The sequence below is a fragment of the Charadrius vociferus genome, unplaced genomic scaffold (assembly GCF_000708025.1).
Source record: "Charadrius vociferus isolate BGI_N301 unplaced genomic scaffold, ASM70802v2 scaffold323, whole genome shotgun sequence".
Taxonomy (NCBI): Eukaryota; Metazoa; Chordata; class Aves; order Charadriiformes; family Charadriidae; genus Charadrius; species Charadrius vociferus.
The window spans coordinates 1030326-1048722 of record NW_009647692.1 but is presented as its reverse complement, the minus strand read 5'-3'; the positions used below and the strand labels follow the sequence as shown (position 1 = coordinate 1048722).

The window sequence follows — 18397 nt, the reverse complement described above, 5'->3', positions numbered from 1 at the left end:
TTCAGTTTGGGCTGTGTGCAGAGTGGCTGATGGGTGCCACGTTGGGACAAAAATTCCAAATTTCTTTGGGCTACAGGTTGTTGTTGAGTGAATTTCAGCGGTATTGTGTTGTCGGTCCGAGTATAATGAAATGACGCAAGCTCTGTGGATAGCATCTTTAGTGGACAGGCATTTCTGGTAGGAACTGGATGGGGATGTTTTCAGGCTGGGTTATCTGGTGCCGTTTCCTTAGTAACGGGAGCTGACACCGCGTGACGTGCGGACCGTGCCTTGCTCGTTCAGCTGGGTGCCCGGGAGAACGCCGTCGCTCTCCTCCTGCGTCCTTTCACCAGCTTCCCTGAAGCTGTCACCGCTGGCCGTGTTCTCGCCGGGAACACGAGCCCTTCCCAGCTTTTACGCTTCTGAGGGAAAGGGGGGAGAAGAAGGAAGCTTTTCTTCTGTCTGTCTCTGCAGTTCCCTCATGTGTATTCACCAGTGACCAGCAAGCAGGGTTTTCCAGGTTCAGTGCGTTACTTTTACTGTGTTTGTCTGAAAACTACCTGCAGCTTTGCTTAGCCTTTTTCTGCGTTGGCGCCCATCTTTAGATCTGACGGTAATGTGCTGCTATAAGCAAAGAATTAAAAAAACTGTTTAAATCAGCTTCATACAGCAAGCATAACGGGACATGCCTTATTCACGAATGCATCCAAGACAAGGTTACCCGAATGTTGTTCTTTATGTCTTTAGGGATGTGTAGCTCATGTCGTGAGTCGCACAGGACTGATTTTCTCCAAGTGGTCTCCTTTATGTGTCCTGTCAAGATCTTTCATTAACTCACTTTTTAATATTTCTTCTCTCTTCCCCCTTTCATCTAAAAAAAAATTAAATAATTATACAGAGGGTTTCATTTCTGGTACAGAAATGTACCAGATTAGGGTATCTTTACTCCAGATGTACAAGGCCAATTCAAACTATGCTTAGTGACACTCTTTATCTTGTCAAAAAAAAAAAAAGGCCCTTCAGACACTTTCAATCTCATCTTTGAAACCAGCATTTTGATGTTTTTCGAAGAGCTGTCTCATTTCCAGTGGATGTATTTAATGCGAGTGTGATGAGCTCAGTTGTCCTGTCTGCTCAGCAAGGGAGCCCTGAGGAACTGGGGCAGCCAAGGACACTTGGCAGAGCTGGTGCCTTCAGCAGGGCACAGGCAGGGGCTTCTGCCCAGTTTGCAGGGTCCGCGTGCCTCCGGCACCGTTGGCAAGAGAAACTTTAGGAGAGGCTTCTGCAGGCTTATCTTCCGTCTCTGCCATTCATCCCAGTTAGTGCATCCATGGTGGAACGGGTGGCCGGGCTCTGTTCATTGCAACACCGTGGGTCACCGGGACATTTGTTTAATGCACTTCACGTTTTTCTTGTTTACTCTCTGTGCAGAGCTGTAATAACTGCCCCTGATTGCGCAAACTGTATGTGCCGTTTGTGTACATTATTCGTTGGAGGAGGAAAAAGAAAAGGGAGTGTGTGAGGAGCCTTCTCCTGGAAAAGACACTCAAAGCGTGCCATGTACACGGTGCAGGCGTGATGTGTGGTGAATGGGTTATGTCGCCGGAAGGACACTGCTCCTGTAATAATAGTAATTAAATGTAGAGTGTATTTTTAATGTCTTATTTTTAAAGGTAAATTGATAGGTACTCTGAAAACAAACTTTGTCCAGACAATATCACCCTCAGTGAAGTTAACAGCGTATTGTTCTGGTTGGTGTAATTATAACTTAAGTGTAGCAAGGATGCTGACAAACAAAAATGGGGATTGTACAAAGTGTTCAACATTCACTGCATGTTTGTTTTAAAGGAAATGTGAACTTTGAATTGACTCGCAATTAAATTATTGTTCATAGGAGTTGACTGTGCTTGGCTTGATTTATAATTTAAAGGTATTTTTATATTGTTTGAAGTGAGTCTCAGTAGTTTGTTCTCTTTGAACAAATATTTTGAGTGCATTAAATGAAATAATCCTGAAGTCTCATGCTGTAAAATAATTGCCATAGACTTCAGGTGGATTATTGAGAGCTGGGATGTGCCAGAATCAAAATGTATGTTGTTCAGATGTAAACCCAGAGTGCCTGCTCGTCAAAGTAGATGTAGTTACTGCATTTGGTGGGAAGGTTAGCAGTAAACATGACTAAAAACGGTAACTTGGGCACTGTCAAACTTGCAGAACTTGGCTTTCCAATTAGATTTTTATTCGAATTAGGGAAGGGATGAACTGCACGAAAAGGTGGGTTTTTTTTCCCTGAATAATAAATCTGCTACCAGTAATTAAACCCATTAATTAAAATGTACAGAATCCCTTTGTGGCTGAAATGAAAAGGCCAGTTCTGATTTTGAGCTGTAGAACAGTATTTAACGTCATGCTTGAGACTTCCTTTAAACCTTCTTTGAGGAGTGCAGGTTTGTGTCGCACGCGTTCCTTGGGGTGTGAACGGAGAGGCGAGAGCTGGGGGGTTCCTTCACTGTCGTGGAAATTGTGCCTCCGGACCTCCCTGGGGACCCGTCGGGGTTTGCACAGGAGCTGTGCTGGGAAATGGATGGGTTTACTGCAGGGTCATCGCCGTTGTCTCTTCCTTCTCCCCCAGTTCAGTGACTGGTGGTGACTTTTCTCTGGAGCCCCTCACACCAGAGGAAAGGTGATAGCTGCAGCCGTGACATTCCTCGTAGCTGCACATGGTGCACATCTAGTGAACCAAAGCCATCGGTGTGCTACCACTGGATGGCTGCAGAAAGGGGCCCCTCATCTCTTGGGGTATTCCTCCTTAGACCGTTATGGGCATTATGTGTACAATATTTTTTTATATATATATTTTTTTTTCTTTATTGTGGCAGCCAAATGTCTTCTCTTTTGACTGGTTGATGATGGAGGAGGAGTTGCAGAAAGGACGTTCTGTTCAGCGCGCTGTGGCGAGAGGCTTTTACTTGGTCTGGAGCCCCACAGCTGCACCGCCTGTTCCTGAGCTCCGGGGACCCTCGGCTTGTTAACTGGGTGCCGGCAGCGGCAGTGCGGATCTGCTCGAGCCTCTGAACGTGAGCTCAAGTCAACCAGGAGTAGGCTGTAGGTTTGGATTTGACGTTTCAGGCATCTTTCTGTGGTTTTATCGCACTACTGCATTTTTTGCTGGCAGGGAAGGGAAGACCTGTAGATCCAAGCGCCTCTCTGAATTGCAGCCCGCATTCTGTTGGTGCGGAGGTGTTGATGCGAGTGTGACCTAACCACTTGCAAACTAGAAAGCGAAGAAACTGAACTCGGATTCTGTAAGGCACTGAAGCTCTTTCATCAAAAAGAACAGGAAAACTCCTATCTTTTTGTTTTCTCGATACTTTGGGTATCTTTTTTAGTATATTTCAGATACTTGACGTGTGGTGTTTCTCCCCATTTCCAGTTATTAATATAATTTGACTTAACCTCCGGTGTAGGTTACAGTCCTTCACTTCAGAGGCATTTGGAAATCTTTCAAATCTTTCTTTTTCCTTACCTAAGATTCATTTAATTATCTTTGCCTTCCGAATCTGTTCCAAAGCTGTGTTTTATCTAGACCAGACTTACAGACCAGAAACATTTTTCTCCTCTAAAACCCGAGCAGTTAGTTTGCTATTTCTGAATGTTAAGTTACCACTCTATCTGGATAGATTTCTTGAGAAAACTCACTGCGAAACTCACTGCAAATTCATGTGCTGGTGCATTCCATACCCGACGTGCCGAGACGAGGGACAGAGAGCCTCTCCTGTGAGAGGAGGCGGTGGAGCGTGGCTCACTCAGCCTAGGAGACAGCCTAGGTCAAGCTGCGTTCACCTCAGGTTTCGTTCTTTCCATTTCCATTACGCATATTGCTTTTCTTCTCTTATTAACTGATGAAAATTACTGGGTTTTTTTCTGGGTAATGCTGTGTTTAAATACCACAGATCTAAAAAAAAGAAAACCAAAATCCATTGAACTGTTTATGCCCCGTTTGCCTTGCTGCAGCGTATCTCATGTTGTGTGCTCTCGCTTTCAAGCTCCTAAAGTGTCTGCGTACATCAGGACTGCACAGGCATTTATTGTTCTGGGAAGCAAAGTGGAGGAAAACTCTCACGCACAAGTGCTTTTGAAGCGGCTGTGCTTTAGGCTTTAATTCTGCACTCCAGAGGAGACCTAATGTGGAGGCCCCGTATCCATCCATTGCAGATTCCTTTCACGTCGCCCTGGGGCACCTAGGCGTGGATGATCATCAGGGTAAGATGCTTCCTTCTTGGAAAGTAAGTGGAGGGAAACGTTAGTAGGAATAGCTCTGTATCAGTCAGTATCTGTTCACAGTGAAAGGACTGGCAGATTCCGAGAAACAGAATGGTTCTTGGGTCCTGTTAACATTTTAGAACCAATTCAGTATGTAACATGATTGCAGTTAACCTGCAAAACACTTATTAAGATTGGACTTTCTACCAAACAATTTGATGGTTACTTCCCAGCTTTAGTTAGGTGTCGGCACAGCTTCCCACAGCAGATGAGTACTCCATTCATTTTGGAGGTGGTAGACAGTAGGAAAGCAATTGTGTGGCTGGATTTTCTGGAGCCACGTGCTCAGTCTGAGATCAGTTGAGATCCTAAGTTTCAGGGTCTGTAAATGTTTGTAGGAATACAGTCAAATAGTGTCAATTGAAATCATGGGTATGTCTCTGTCAAAGCTGGCAGTGGAAAAGCAGGAAACCTTTGAACGTGAATATGGCTGGTGACTCCTCGAGACCAGATACCTGGGGTATTTCGGGGACGGATAGCGTGTCTGAGTTGCAGGAGTGCCCGGTAGTGCTGGTTGGGAATCTAAGCTGCTAACATACACAAGGGTTAACCACAAAAATGTGGTTAGTTGTGAGACTGTTTTCTTCATTGGTCTTATGATGACTTGTTATCTCATTTTGCACAAAGTTAATTGTGTTTGAAAGAGAAGATCTAATTAGGAACCAATGACTGCATGATGCTGTAGCTCGTGTTCTGTGTTTTCTCGTTCAGGACCTGAAATCCAAGCAATTATTAGAGTCACCAAACGTCACCATTGCCAGCCCCAAGCAATGAAAAATCATGAGTCAGAAATCTTTTCCTTCATGGCCCTAAATTATAAGACTTGATTAAAGTTCACGACAGGAAAATAAAATCAACTAAGGAATAGAAATATATGTCTTAAATACATTTCTTATCCAGAGATTCTTATCCAGAGGCATGCTTCAAGATGGTAAAGCTTTCAGAAGAGTATCAGATATCCACAGACCTGCAGCAAAATTGTGGAAGGCAGCAATGTGGGAAACTTTTTTTTTTTTTTAAGGTGAGAAATAAGTTCCTGATAGAAGCTGTTTCTCTGCCTCCTGTTTAAATTATAGCAACAAACTGTTAACAGATGAAAGGACCAGGAGGTTGATTTGGAGCTAGTCTGGACCTCATTTTTGGAGTGTCCTGAGAGTTCCCATCAATTTAAGTTGGAATTACAGCCTTCTAGTTCCTCTGAAAATGAACCCCGTTAGGAAGAGATACTTTATGCTTTGGGGTTTTTAGGTGATTCCCTTGAGGCTTCCAAATAGCACAATGCTGCTAGCTTTGACAAAAAAATAAGAGTTCAGTTTCCTCTCTTTTTTCCTTAGCTCACAGAAACGGATGTAAATAACCATTGTCCAACCAGACAATTTAATATTTTAATTCTTCTGGCTTTCTACCCTTGGCATTGATATTTTTAAAAATGTAGCTAATCTTCTATGGATATGCAGGTCTCATAAACAAAATACAAACCTCCCTGTATTACTGCTCCTGTTTGGAAAACAAATTGAACGTTTTCAGTGATCTATAATGCTTATAAAATAGTTTACAGAGATTCTACCTCACTTCATAAACACGTTAGCCCAAAGAGAGTACCAGGTGATCATAATTGGGGGGAGGCAAATATTTTTTCACACAAATTTAAAAGGGTTTTATTGTGCTCCAAAGATGACTGCTTTAAAGTAATGAGTGGTGTGCTATAGAGAGGGGAAAAAAAAAAGAGTGAATATTGGCTCTGATGTGAAATCAAACAGGTTTTGATCTGCATGTGTTTTTAGTTTGAAAAGTGAAACATAATCTCTCATGGTTTTTAGAGCACTCTGCTAAACATCTTACTTTAGTCCTAGGCCATCAAATTGGATCATATTCAATTATTTAGAGAAGCCTCAGTAATTTTGATTTACCCTTAATAGTGTTTAATGGAAACACTTCCATTTTCTGAAGGTTATTGAGATCCTTGAAGCTTAATGGTCAAGATTTTAAAGAGGAGCAGTCACCAACTTCCAGCCCTGATGTTTCCCCAGCCAGAACTATCTTTAGAACTGAGGATTGTCTGTTTAGATTTTTTTGTCCCCAGGGATTTATTGAAAATATAATGTCTGTGTGGCAGAGCAAAACACAAGTAGCTCGAGCCCAGGTTAGCTTAACCATGAAACCCCACAGCCTTGGGTGTGCAGTTCCCAGTAACTGCTGGTTTTACCGTGCTTCCAGGGAGAAAAGGTGCTTTCTCCTGATACGAATTCAAACCATCCAATTAACTATAAGTAGAGTTTTCAAATTAAATCATTCTTCTATAGCGTGTTTTCAACATTTCTGTAACAGTGAATATCCTTTCACATGAAACCTCCAAGAGTGAAATGGAAAGGGTTTTTTTCTGGTAGTCATCAGGTGCAGTTTTATGGATGGACTCTTCAAGGCAGAGGCTGTCTCCCCCTAGACAGTTGCACAGGACCCAGCTCTGTGCAGTCCTGATCACAGGTAATGTCTCTTTGTGCTGTTGTAAAATAAAAATACTTGGTGTTCCAGCACCTTTCGCTTTGGTATTTTCCTTTGCATGGGTTCCAAGTGATTTGCTACATTAGTGTTTAACAAACGTGAATATAAGTAACAGATGCTTTAAAGGTGTTCATGTTGCATCTTGAAATGAAAATGAAATTGAATATGAAAACAGTTTGCCCTCCCAGTTGATCTAACATTGGGCATCTTGACTTCTCAGCTGACCGGTCAGAATAAGAGCCGCAGCAGAAATACAGGGCCTTTTAACTCCCCGAGATGCCCATCTCTTAGCAGTGCTGATGTTGTTCTGATATAGCCACGGTAGGGCTGCTGTGAGTAAGAGTGTCTAATAAATACACCAGACTTACAGTGAAGCTGCAAGCTTCAGATGTCCACAGTCTTGTGGTGAAATGAAAAATGGATATATGCTAAAAGAAAGTACTGAAGTCATACATCAGCAATGGAAGAAACGCATCAGCACAGATAACTCTGATGCATGTAGCTATTAAGGGATGCCCAGTTATAAAGCATGAGTTGTACTTAACTACTGACGCATTAGTTTGAGGTTGCAATTATAAAGAATGTATTTAATTGGACTTTACTTCTTATACTCTTGCCTCCTACTCTTCTATTCTAGGAAGCAATTTGTTTGGTTTTTTGTACTAAGGGTACTTCCTCTGTCTCGGTGACACATGAACACTTTTCATTGTGGAGGTTTATGTGCTTAACCCTGAAAATGCTTGCAACCTTGAAAATTAAGAATTGATTGCAGATATCTTTATATCATTCATGCCCCGTGCTATGTTATTTAAAGCACAGCACCAGAGGTCTGAGGAATATGGTCAGTTCAAGATGAACCACCTTTTTTTTTGGTGCTTTTTGTTCTGGTAGGCAAGGGTATCCTTCCATCTCAGTTGCGGTGGCTGCGGCGTGCTTGGGTTTGATGAATGATGTACTGCAGATCAGGTGAGGCCGGTGGGAGTGAGAGCTTGGCTGTAGCACAGCTCTCTCCTTGTTGTCCTTGCCTAGTGTCCCGTGAGCGTACTTGGCTTTGTCACATCAAGTCCCTTATTAGCAGTGCAGCTGTATCTGGAGAGTCTACGGTCCTTGGCATTTGAAGACAGAATGTCAGATGGGGATTGAGATTTAAACACATGCTTGATGTTCAGTTTCTCCCTCTTCTATAAAATGCCCTTTGGACAAAGCAGCAAATTTGGGTATCTCCTCTGCAGTCATTCGCTTCTTAGCTAGTATGCAGGTACCGCTGCGTATCTCATCTACTCAGTATGCATTTCTCAACAACATGGCGTGCTATAACTTGGTAATAAAACTGGTTTCAAACTGGGCAGATCCGTTATTAGCTAGGTAAAGCAACAGCAGCTGGAGATCGTGAGCATCTGATTGCTTCTTCATCATCCCCCTCTTTTCACTTGTTCTTATTTTCTTCAACCTCATGAATTCAATTCCCTGTGCACAGTTTCCATGAAAACAAGGTATTTAGCTGCGGTATTTCTTCCTGTCTAAGGAAAATCTCATCTGCTAAATAAACCCCATAAATAATCCTTCCACAGACCTTCTTCTCTCTGCTTACCACCCCTCCAGCCCCATCCCTAGAGCTCTCTTATTTCACACTCCATTAAGTCATGTCAAGATTTTCATAAAGGCAAAAAAGAGAGAAAACTGAACTTGTCCACCTGACCCTGCAAGAAGTAGCCTTTTTGAAGTCATAAAAAAGTGACATTTTCCAAAGCTTGTTGGGGGCCGTGATTATTTGGACTGTAAATCAATAACATATCTGCACTTAATTAAATTCAGCACTGGATACTGCAGGGGATGTTCCTCAAAACTGGCTGCAGTTAATGACTTTTTAGATGGCTGCTGTCGGCTGAACCATATAAGGGAATTACCTGAGCTGTGTTGATTTATTCCAAGTGCAGTGCTGCTCTTCCAGTCTATACATAATGAATATCTGTGTTTTTCTGTAGTCAGTTTTTGTATGTATTTATTGTTGTAAGTGTGGTGACAGTAGGTGGGGTCGGGATCGCATTGTGCTATGCTCAGGAAGTGTGCAGTAGTTATTCACCCATGTGGGTACATGCATGTAAATAAAAGCTGTGTGTGTGTGTACAAACTACCTGTTTGTACACAAAACTACCTGAGGGCACTTCAGCTGTGTGGAGCGATTGACACGCTGGAGGGGGGGATGCCACCCAGAGGGACCTGGACAGGCTGGAGAGGTGGGACCGTGCAAACCTCATCAAGTTCAGCAAGGCCAAGTGCAAGGTCCTGCATCTGGGTCGAGGCAATCCCAAGCACAAATCCAGACTGGGTGGAGAATGGATGGAGAGCAGCCCTGAGGAGAAGGACTTGGAGGTGTTGGTGGGTGAGAAGATCAACATGAGCCGGCAATGTGTGCTGGCAGCCCAGAAAGCCCCCGGCATCCCGGGCTGCATCCCCAGCAGCATGGCCAGCAGGGTGAGGGGGGATTGTGCCCCTCTGCTGTGCTCTGGGGAGACCCCCCTGCAGTGCTGCCTCCAGCTCGGGGGGTCCCAACAGCAGAAGGACACGGAGCTGTTGGAGCGGGGCCAGAGGAGGCCCCGGAGATGCTGTGAGGGCTGGAGCCCCTCTGCTGGGAGGACAGGCTGGGAGAGTGGGGGGGTTCAGCCTGGAGAAGAGAAGGCGAAAAAGGGGAGAGCTCAGAGCCCCTTCCAGTGCCTAAAGGGGCTCCAGGAGAGCTGGGGAGGGACTCTGGATCAAGGACAAGGTGATAGGACAAGGTGGAAAGGTTCTAAACTGAAAGAGGGGAGGTTTAGATTAGACATTAGGAAGAAATTCTCTCCTGTGGGGGTGGTGATCCCCTGGGGCAGGTTGCCCCGAGAAGCTGTGGCTGCCCCATCCCTGGAGGTGTTCAAGGCCAGGTTGGACGGGGCTTGGAGCAACCTGGGCTGGGGGGAGGTGGCCCTGCCCAGGGCAGGGGCGGGAAACGAGGTGATCTTTAAGGTCCCTTCCAATCCAAACCATTCTATGATTCTGTGTCTTTCTGATGTTATCAGTTCTTCCAGAAACAGCTAAATCTTAATCTCTTTTTATGTCTTTTTAGAATGTCAGATTCCAAAAAGGGGAAAATGGTTCATTTTCTTTCAAATAGGTAAATAACTTCATTTTCCTGTCCCTAAGGTTCTTCTAACTATAACCCCTAAAATGTTTTGTGTGCCATCTTTTTAGGCAGCAGTCTAAGCTCTGCATTCTATAGTTTGCAATTCCAGAGGGATTACCTATTTTTGGTTTCTTAAAAGTGAAGAAAAGTTGGTTTGCAGAAACTTGATTTACCCAACTCTCCATCTCTTTTCCCCCAAAATAGTTCTCTGTCAAGATTTTTTTTTCGCAGCCCCCAGCTCTGCCGTGTATTCTTGATGTTGTCTCCGTTGCATGCTGGTTGGGTTTTTTGTGTGTCTTGAGTGTGGTCGCAATACATAATCTATATTGATTCAACTGATTGCAAATGTACGCTGGTGCGCTATGGAAATGGGGAAGGGCGGTGTTTGTGCACACCGTACCCTTTCGTGTGTTCGGTTAAAATTTCTTGTCGTTTCTGACATCGTCCAGCAGAACGACAGGAGGGGAGTACATTGTATTCAGGGTAAATGAGTTCAGTTTGTTTTCACCTATTCCCACAAGCCTGCAAGATGCATGCTGCGAGCCTGCCACGGAGAATTGATATAAATCCAAGAGCTGGCCAAGAAACAGTGCTAATTCCCTTGCAGATCACTAGCATGGAGGAAGCGTAAGCAGCCTAACTGCAGAGCCATGGCTTTGTGGAGGCCTTCCTGCACAGAAAAGGGGAGAATTCCCTGCGAAGACATGGGTTTTCAGGAAGAAAAGTTTGTAAATGCTGTTTTATTTCACTGTAAGGAGTGTGCTTTCACTGTTTCAATCCAATGCTTAGAAATCTAGTATTTGTGGTTGGTTTGAAACAGGAGAGAAACAGAAGGAGAAAACTAAGGAGATGTCCTTAAATACCTTGTATTTTCTCTCTGTAAAGCCATTAGAGCACCACTGTCAAGGTCCTCAGGTCTTTTGAAAGACTCTTCAGCTTGAGGTGATTCTTCTGCAAGTTTTTTCAGGACGTGTTGAAGTTTCCTTTTCGACTGAGCTTGGCTGTGTGTGCGCGTGCAGGGGGACGTGGCTGTGGGTGATGCTGAGAAGGTGCGATGAGATGGGTGTCTGCCTTTGGACACACAGTGAGTGACTCTTGCAGGAGCCGACCTCTTTAACTAACGTGCCGTGAAGCTCCCGGGTGGCCGTGTTGGAGGGGTGCCTTCCCGCGGTCCTGCGCTACAGAGGTGACATCTATACGGTCCCCAGGGCTGGAATAGGAGGGCATCTGTGCTGCAAGATGTACTGCCCTCTTCAAACGTTTTGTAGTTTGACTGGATGAAAGCCACTGGGTGTTGGAAAGCTAGTTCAGGTTAGGTCAGATGTGAAGGTAAAGTCAGTCAGCTGAATAATTCCCTTCTATGAAGGAGCCTGGAGAGACAATTTGGAGACAGCACTGTTAGCCTCAGCCTGTGGGTGAAGCAGAGGAGAATGAAGTGACGTGGAGGTCGCACGGGTTGGGGCCATGACCTGAACCCAGGTCTGAGGGTGCCTTACCCATAGAACTGGACATGGTGCATCCATCTCTCATCCCGTGGAACATGCGTCCTGGGGCAATCCAGCAGCTAATTCCGGCCTCTCTCCCCTCCCAAATAAGCACTACACGTGTATTACAGTCAGTTGGGGACTGATGTTATGCCAGGTCCTTGTGATGAGAAATGTCACAATGGAATAATTAAATATTGGGGCTTTAGGGACAGTCACTGTGGAAATTGCCCTCCATGGCAGCTGCAACATTTATTAATAATTAAAGCTGTGCCTGCTGTGCTTTTCACTAAATTTGTTTCATTAATATTTTATTGTTTTAAAGAAAGAAAAAAAACCACAACAGGGAAGGTGGGAAGAGAGCCTGTTTCCTAAGCAACAGCAATGCACTTCTTTGCAGTTATTTTTAAAGGCAGGTTGCTTCATTTAAGATTTGGAACCAATTATTACTGCATTGCTTCAGGCATCCGGAAAGCTGCTTTTCTTTTTTCATTTTCTTTATTTCTAATTGAAAGACAGGGCAAAACAGCAGCTGGGTTAAGAGTTGTTGTGATGGTTGCTAGACAGGATCTATGACTGTGATGTGAAGAACGTCCCCATGCTGTCATCACTCTTTCTTCTTCCCATGCCGCTCCACCTGGCCTTGCAAAACCCCACGGGCAACCAAACAGTGCTCGCCCCCGCTGCTGCTTCTGTGCTAGATGCACAGACGCTCCCTCTTCCTTTGAGGAGAAACAGCCTTGCTTGCAGAGGTGTTGTGGGCACTGGGCTCCCACTTGTGTGAGCCCACGGGCATTGCCTTTGCCACCTGCAGATGTCCCTTGGTTGCAGCAGGTGGTTCCTGGCACAAGCCGATTGCTGAGAGGGGTCGGCAGGGATGTGCCCATGTCTCCTGGTCTTCCTTTCAGGGAATAGTGCCGCACGTAGGCTTTTGTGCATAATATGGGTGAAAAGGCAAGGGGGTGGTTGTCTTCTGAGGCAGTGGTTCGGTTGGGAAGTATACCAGCGTGGGACGCAGTGTCACACTTGCTGCTCAGTAGCCTTGTTTGATGCATTCAGGCTTGTATCCTAAGAGAAGAGGAGTCTGAAGGAGCTGAGGCCGTTGGCACCGCTCCATTGCTGCCGTACAATATCTCAGTGAGTCTGGTTTTTGCTTCTCCCAGGCTAGGACTTCTCTGGGTTCAGCCCGGGCAGGACCCTCGTGGCAAAGAGCAGTAAGAAATGCTCGGGCAGCTATTGCGGCATCGCCAGGGCCAGCCGCAGCAAAGCCCCGATCGGGGAGGGGTTATTGGTGTCCTCTTCTTGGGGATATGGTGGAGAGGAGAAACATGGTGACCTACTGCCCATCTGACAAAGGGATGAGGCTGAATAACCTTTCTTCTCTGCTTCCAGATAAATCTACTTACAGCTAAAATGCTGATAAGCGCCTTGATCCTCAGTTCCTGATGATTCTTTTAAGTATTCAAGAACGCTGTTTTCTCACTGCAAAAAGTGGGATAAACTTACACATATTTTCTTATACTCTTTATCAGTCTTACCTATGTGCGTTTGACTGTCTCTCAGTATGGGTTCATACAGTGCTTGATGCAATGGGACCTTAGTCTAATACAGAATGTAATAACCAGTTTTTTTAAATTTAGGATACTCTATTTATCCATCCGAACAGCAGTTTGTCAGTCCTGTCTAAAGTAAAACTGGAAGGTAATAAGCAATTAAATGAGGGATCGCAAAGAAAGGTGAATCACACTATTTTTTTCAGAGAGAGAGTGGGTGTAAAAGCGTATGAATACCGTGTCGTGCCACTCGGTGAACCTTTGTTTGGGTTACAGCAACATGGAAATAACACGGATGGGCCAGTATTTCTTTTGTCCACTTTCTAACGCAACAGCCACTTTGTCCATTTGCCCTGGAAACAGAAGAGGGTGTGGATTTGCATAGCATGAGCGTTTATGCTGAAGACATCGACTGAATGCTGTGAATGCTCAAATGCTCTTATTTATTTAAAAAAGAAAAGAAAAGAAAAAAACCAGCAACAAAAGGAAAAAATGAGTCCTTCATTATCAGCAAGTACATGAGACGTGCTATTTCATTTATACCAGCTGTACTGCTTTCCACAGGGCTTGCCGATCTCCTGAGTTACTCATTTATTGGAGGCTGGCGCTGTGTGTGTGTAGGGTTTTCCTGTGTTTATTTGAATTGTCCCTGTTGTTCGAGTGGTGGAAGAAGCCGGTCGCAGCACAGTGCATCATGATCCTGTGCTTTTGGCATGCTTGCCAGCAGCATTTGCGTGACGTGTTTCAGATTAGGCAGCTTCAGGAGAGACTGTTAAGATAGTACATGTTTCATTTTAAGGTGAAATTGGAGTTTCAGTTGCGGTGGTTCTCATAGAGGTTGTGCAATAAGGGAATATATCAAATTTATTCTGAAGAATTTGCAGTCTAAATAAATTTAGGACTAGGAAGGAGGAGAAGAGAGAATGTTTACTTCTCTGTTTTACAGAGAATGAATTCAGGGTATACAATTAGAGTACTTGGCTTTGCTAACTCAGGTTAGTTATATCTTGATAAAAATTGTTAAAAATTAACAATCCCAAATCCCCAGGCCATCTGTATTTAATTCCACCTGCTGTCTCATAGGGACATTAGGACTTTCCATGGAAATTTTACCTTCTATCAGATTTTATCCAATGTTACTTAGCTTAAAAATGTATCTTCCTTCACAGTTGAAAGCAAAATAGTGGCATAGTTATCCCACAGTGCATTTCCAGTTTGTTTTTCTGGTGCTGTTTTCTGCACTCTAAGAGCAAATGGTTGTGCTTTCTGAACATGCATTAGGTTAATTTGTGTAGTGAGTGATAGCAGGAAGCCAATTAGAGTTTTCTTTTTTCCAGTGAGATAAGACACAAAATGTGAAGTTATTAATACCTCATAAATGCTTCTCTTAATGTTTTTGTTCATTCAGCAGGTCATTCTTCAGTCTTGCAAAGCAAAGAAATAGGATAGCAGTGCTGAAGGGGACTTTTTTGCCAACGCTGTTCAGTACAGACACATGCTATCATCCCCCGACTGCCGTAGCGTCTGGGCTAGCTGAATGCAGGAGGTGTTTCTGCACGCCATTCAGGCTTGCCTGGGACTTAGGTTAGCTTTCAGGGACTGGACAGTGAGGATAGGTCTTTTTCAGGTGCAGGTTTTCAGGTATTATGGGATTTGGAGGCCCTTAAGTATGATAAGGAGGGGGAGCGTTCAAAAAATGCTCAGCACTTGACAGTAAGGGGCTTAAAGTGCAACAATATACCGCCTTCTTTCAAAATTAGCTGCTGAATCTCGGGAGGGATGCAATGTGTATCAGAGCAGATGGAGTACCATTTGTTACTCGTAACGACAATTTAACGTGGCAATTCTAACTGCAGTTTACCACAGGACTGCCTGCCGTCATCGAATACAGGAGAGCATCGCTCAGATGCTGAACTCAGACCCCTCTGAAAGGGCTGCATGCTTGTGTGGGTTTAAAGAGTGCACACCTTGCAGATACAGTTGGGATTTTTCCCCTCCCTATGAATGAATCGGTCCGTTCTCCTTCATACCTTTTTATGGACAGTGTTGACTGTATGAGTCATCTGCAGTCTCGATTTAAAAGCTGATAGACAGGGAAGGCTTGGCTTTTATTTTGTTTTTTATTTGTATTTATCTTATTTCTTTTTCCTGCAGCAGTTCAAATGACAGCTGGTTAGATTTCTGATGCACAGTCTTGCGAGGCTGAAATAGTGCAATGCGGTCTTTTACTGGTGACCACCAGAGCATGTTACAGTAAGGTTTGCAAAATGAACCTCACCGGTGGGTCTGTTGTAGTTGTAGGTCTGGCTGCATCTCTCCTCCCTCTCAGGCTGTGATAGTTTCTTCTCAGCGCATAGGCCTGTTACTCTTTCTGTCCAAAGCGAGCTGGTGGGCTCTGTTGGAAGGTGAGCCTGTCTTTCCAGCTTTTATGGCTTTATTGTCTTGTATCCCTCCAGTGCTTTGGGAGGGGTTTATCTCCCCTAGCATAATTGTTCCGTTTCCTATTTGTTTTCCAGTAGCTCTGCTGATTTTAGTCCAGCAAATGTCCTCACAACTGGTTCATCTTCAGTACCTGTGATTGCAGGGTACCTTCGTACTGGCCACAGGTGATGCTGTCTTTTCCTGACATCTGTCACGTTGTTCTGTACCTCCTAACCAAGTGATGCATGAGTTGCAGTCAATTCCTTAAAAGATCTGGTAGCCAACAGCTGCTGTTTCTCCAGGCTGTACGTCCTACCACATGAAGGTGCATGGGCATCTTCCTCTGGAGATCTTCGTAGCTGATGCAGACTTGAACGAGTCGTTCCTGTAGGAGCTTGCCCCTGGCGCTTGGAGAGTTTTCTAGGCTGGAACATGGGTGCCCACCACATAACTCGATTAAAGTGTGTTAAGCATTTCAAATCAGAGTCTATCCAAGTGGTGGTGGAAGCTCGTTACAGGCCTAGCTGTTTGTAATTGAGTTTGAGGTGACAAACCCAGGGTAACTGAGAACGGAGTGAATGCGCAGAGCCTGGAGTGGCTGCAGGCAGTGGACCACTCGTCAGTGGAGAGTGAACTGCAATGTCTGGTGGTGATGTTCAAGTTCACTGTTGTTAATCCATTTGTTCGTAATGTGAAGGAAGATGATGATTAGAATTCTCTTATCTTCCCTGTTTTCACCAGAAAGAAAAAGTCTTTCCCATAATCTCGGTGAGTGGAAGGCATCATCATTGTACTGCTTTCGAGACAGCCACTGTGCTGTGGTGGATACACGTTCCCTCCTGGTAACACAGTCAGACAACCCAGCTTCTCTTTGCCACCCAGACAGCTCAAAAGTGCACTTCCCTCAATTAGACTTGTTTCAAAGTTCAGGAAAATTAAAACAAAACACACACACACACACACACACACACACAAAAAGCCAAAACGAAAAAAACCCAACTCAACTCAGCTGTGACTGAGCTGGGCTCCGATGCCTGTGGGTTCGGTATGTTGTGAAGCAAGTATGTCTCTGGCTTTGATTCTTGTACGTCTCTCTCCTCACACAGCCTCCTCATTTCTGAGTTTTGTGTTAGTCACCACGTAACGAGCGATTTGCAGGAGCGGTTTGTGGTTCTGTCTTGAACATGCCTTTTTAAACAGTGAAACGCATAATAAAATTGCTTCTGTGTTCCTTCCCAACAGCGTTAACCAAAGCCATAGTAATGTTTGCATGTGTCTCATGCTTTTTCCGTAGGCTTCCCCTTGCCAGGGGAGAATGGAATACGTAAGGCAGTTGAGGGGGAGGGGGTTGGTAGACTTTTTTGTTATTTTCATACCTATGAGAGCTGGAGCACCTCTCCTGTGAAGACAGGTGGAGAGAGTTGGGGTTGTTCAGCCTGGAGAAGAGAAAGCTCAGTACCGTGAGGGTGACAGCACTGGCACGGGCTGCCCAGAGAGGCTGTGGAGTCTCCTTCTCTGGAGAGATTCAAACCCGCCTGGACGCCGTCCTGTGCCACTGCTGGAGGTGCCCCTGCTCTGGCGGGGGGTGGACTGGGGGAGCTCCAGAGGGACCTTCCCACCCCCACCAGTCTGGGATGCTGTAAGACTTTATAGGCCCTTCCAGTCCCTAAAGGAGCTCCAAGAGAGATGGGGAGGGACTCTGTCAGGGAGTGGAGTGATTGGACAGCGCAGAACAGTTTTAAACTGGAAGAGGGGAGATTGAGATGAGATATGAGGAAGAAATACTTTACTCTGAGGGTGGTGATCCCCTGGGGCAGGTTGCCCCGAGAAGCTGTGGCTGCCCCATCCCTGGAGGTGTTCAAGGCCAGGTTGGATGGGGCTTGGAGCAACCTGGGCTGGTGGGAGGGGGCCCTGCCCAGGGCAGGGGGGTGGTGGAACGAGGTGATCTTTAAGGTCCCTTCCAACCCAAACCATTCTCTGATTCTATTTCCAATGAGAAGTGGCGTAATGAAAGTATCTCACTTCCATTTGGGACATGAAGAGTTAATATTTGACTGCATGCCAGTAGTTGGTTAAATACAGCAATTTCACACATTCTGCATTCAGAGGTCAGTTCAGGTTTGAAACTGAACTCTGTATAACTTACATGTGTCATTCTTCACAGACCAATGCAAAAATTCCCCTAACGTCATTTAGGAAATGAGTAGCAAATAACAGGAAAGTGCGACCTCCAGTTTGTCCTTTTCATTGCAAACACCAGAGCGTTGACAAATACAAGTGGGAGAAATGGATGCAGCAACTCACCGAGATAAATAGGAGCCTCTGCTCAAAACAGAGGTCTCAGTAAAAGCAGATTTCTATCTAGTTATACCTTGAGTTGGGGGACCTGGTTCTGCCACAAGGAGTCGAGAGAGGTTTTGCCTTTGGCTTCATTTTCAGTAGACTCAGGAATTCTCTCACAGTGACATGTGTAAAATGGGATGAAAATACTGGGAGATACTTCAGTTCTTTGGTTCAGTTATGCACTGATGTTATCTGTAGCTTTTACAAGGTGCTTATTGTTGTGGATTAGACACATGCTTGCATCGTCTGATTTTGAGATCTAGTCTGTCTGTCCGTCCCTTCCTCCCCGCTCTGTTCCCTTGCCTCCACACCTGACCAGCGGGCGCTAGCAGGTGGCATTCACCGAAGGACAGCAGTACCCATAACTTTATCTCCTTCCCTTCCCTGCAGGCGTTGTGGAAGTGTGTCTCCTGCACATGCTGAAGCGCAGGGCTGCCGGCTTCCTGCGGACTGACAAGGTGGCCGCGCTCTTCACCAAAGTTGGCAAGACGTATGCAATAGCTGGAGACATATGCAAGAAAGTGCAGGAGCTGCAGCAGCAGGTGGAAAGCAGGTGAGGCTGAGGTCTGTTTATCACCAAAATTCATACGATGTGTGTGCAGCACGGAGATACCCTCCAGTACAGAGACTGCTTG

The 18397-nt window shown here is 45.1% G+C and overlaps 1 protein-coding gene across 1 annotated transcript in view; it reads left to right on the top strand.

Annotated features, from left to right (window-relative positions):
• Window positions 1–18397, top strand: part of SGSM2 (small G protein signaling modulator 2) — a 53377-nt gene that overhangs the window by 3590 nt on the left and 31390 nt on the right. Inside the window, exon 3 of the mRNA XM_009881477.1 lies at window positions 18153–18315. Within this exon, the coding sequence (XP_009879779.1) occupies window positions 18153–18315 (163 nt within the window). The remainder of the gene's footprint in view (window positions 1–18152; window positions 18316–18397) is intronic.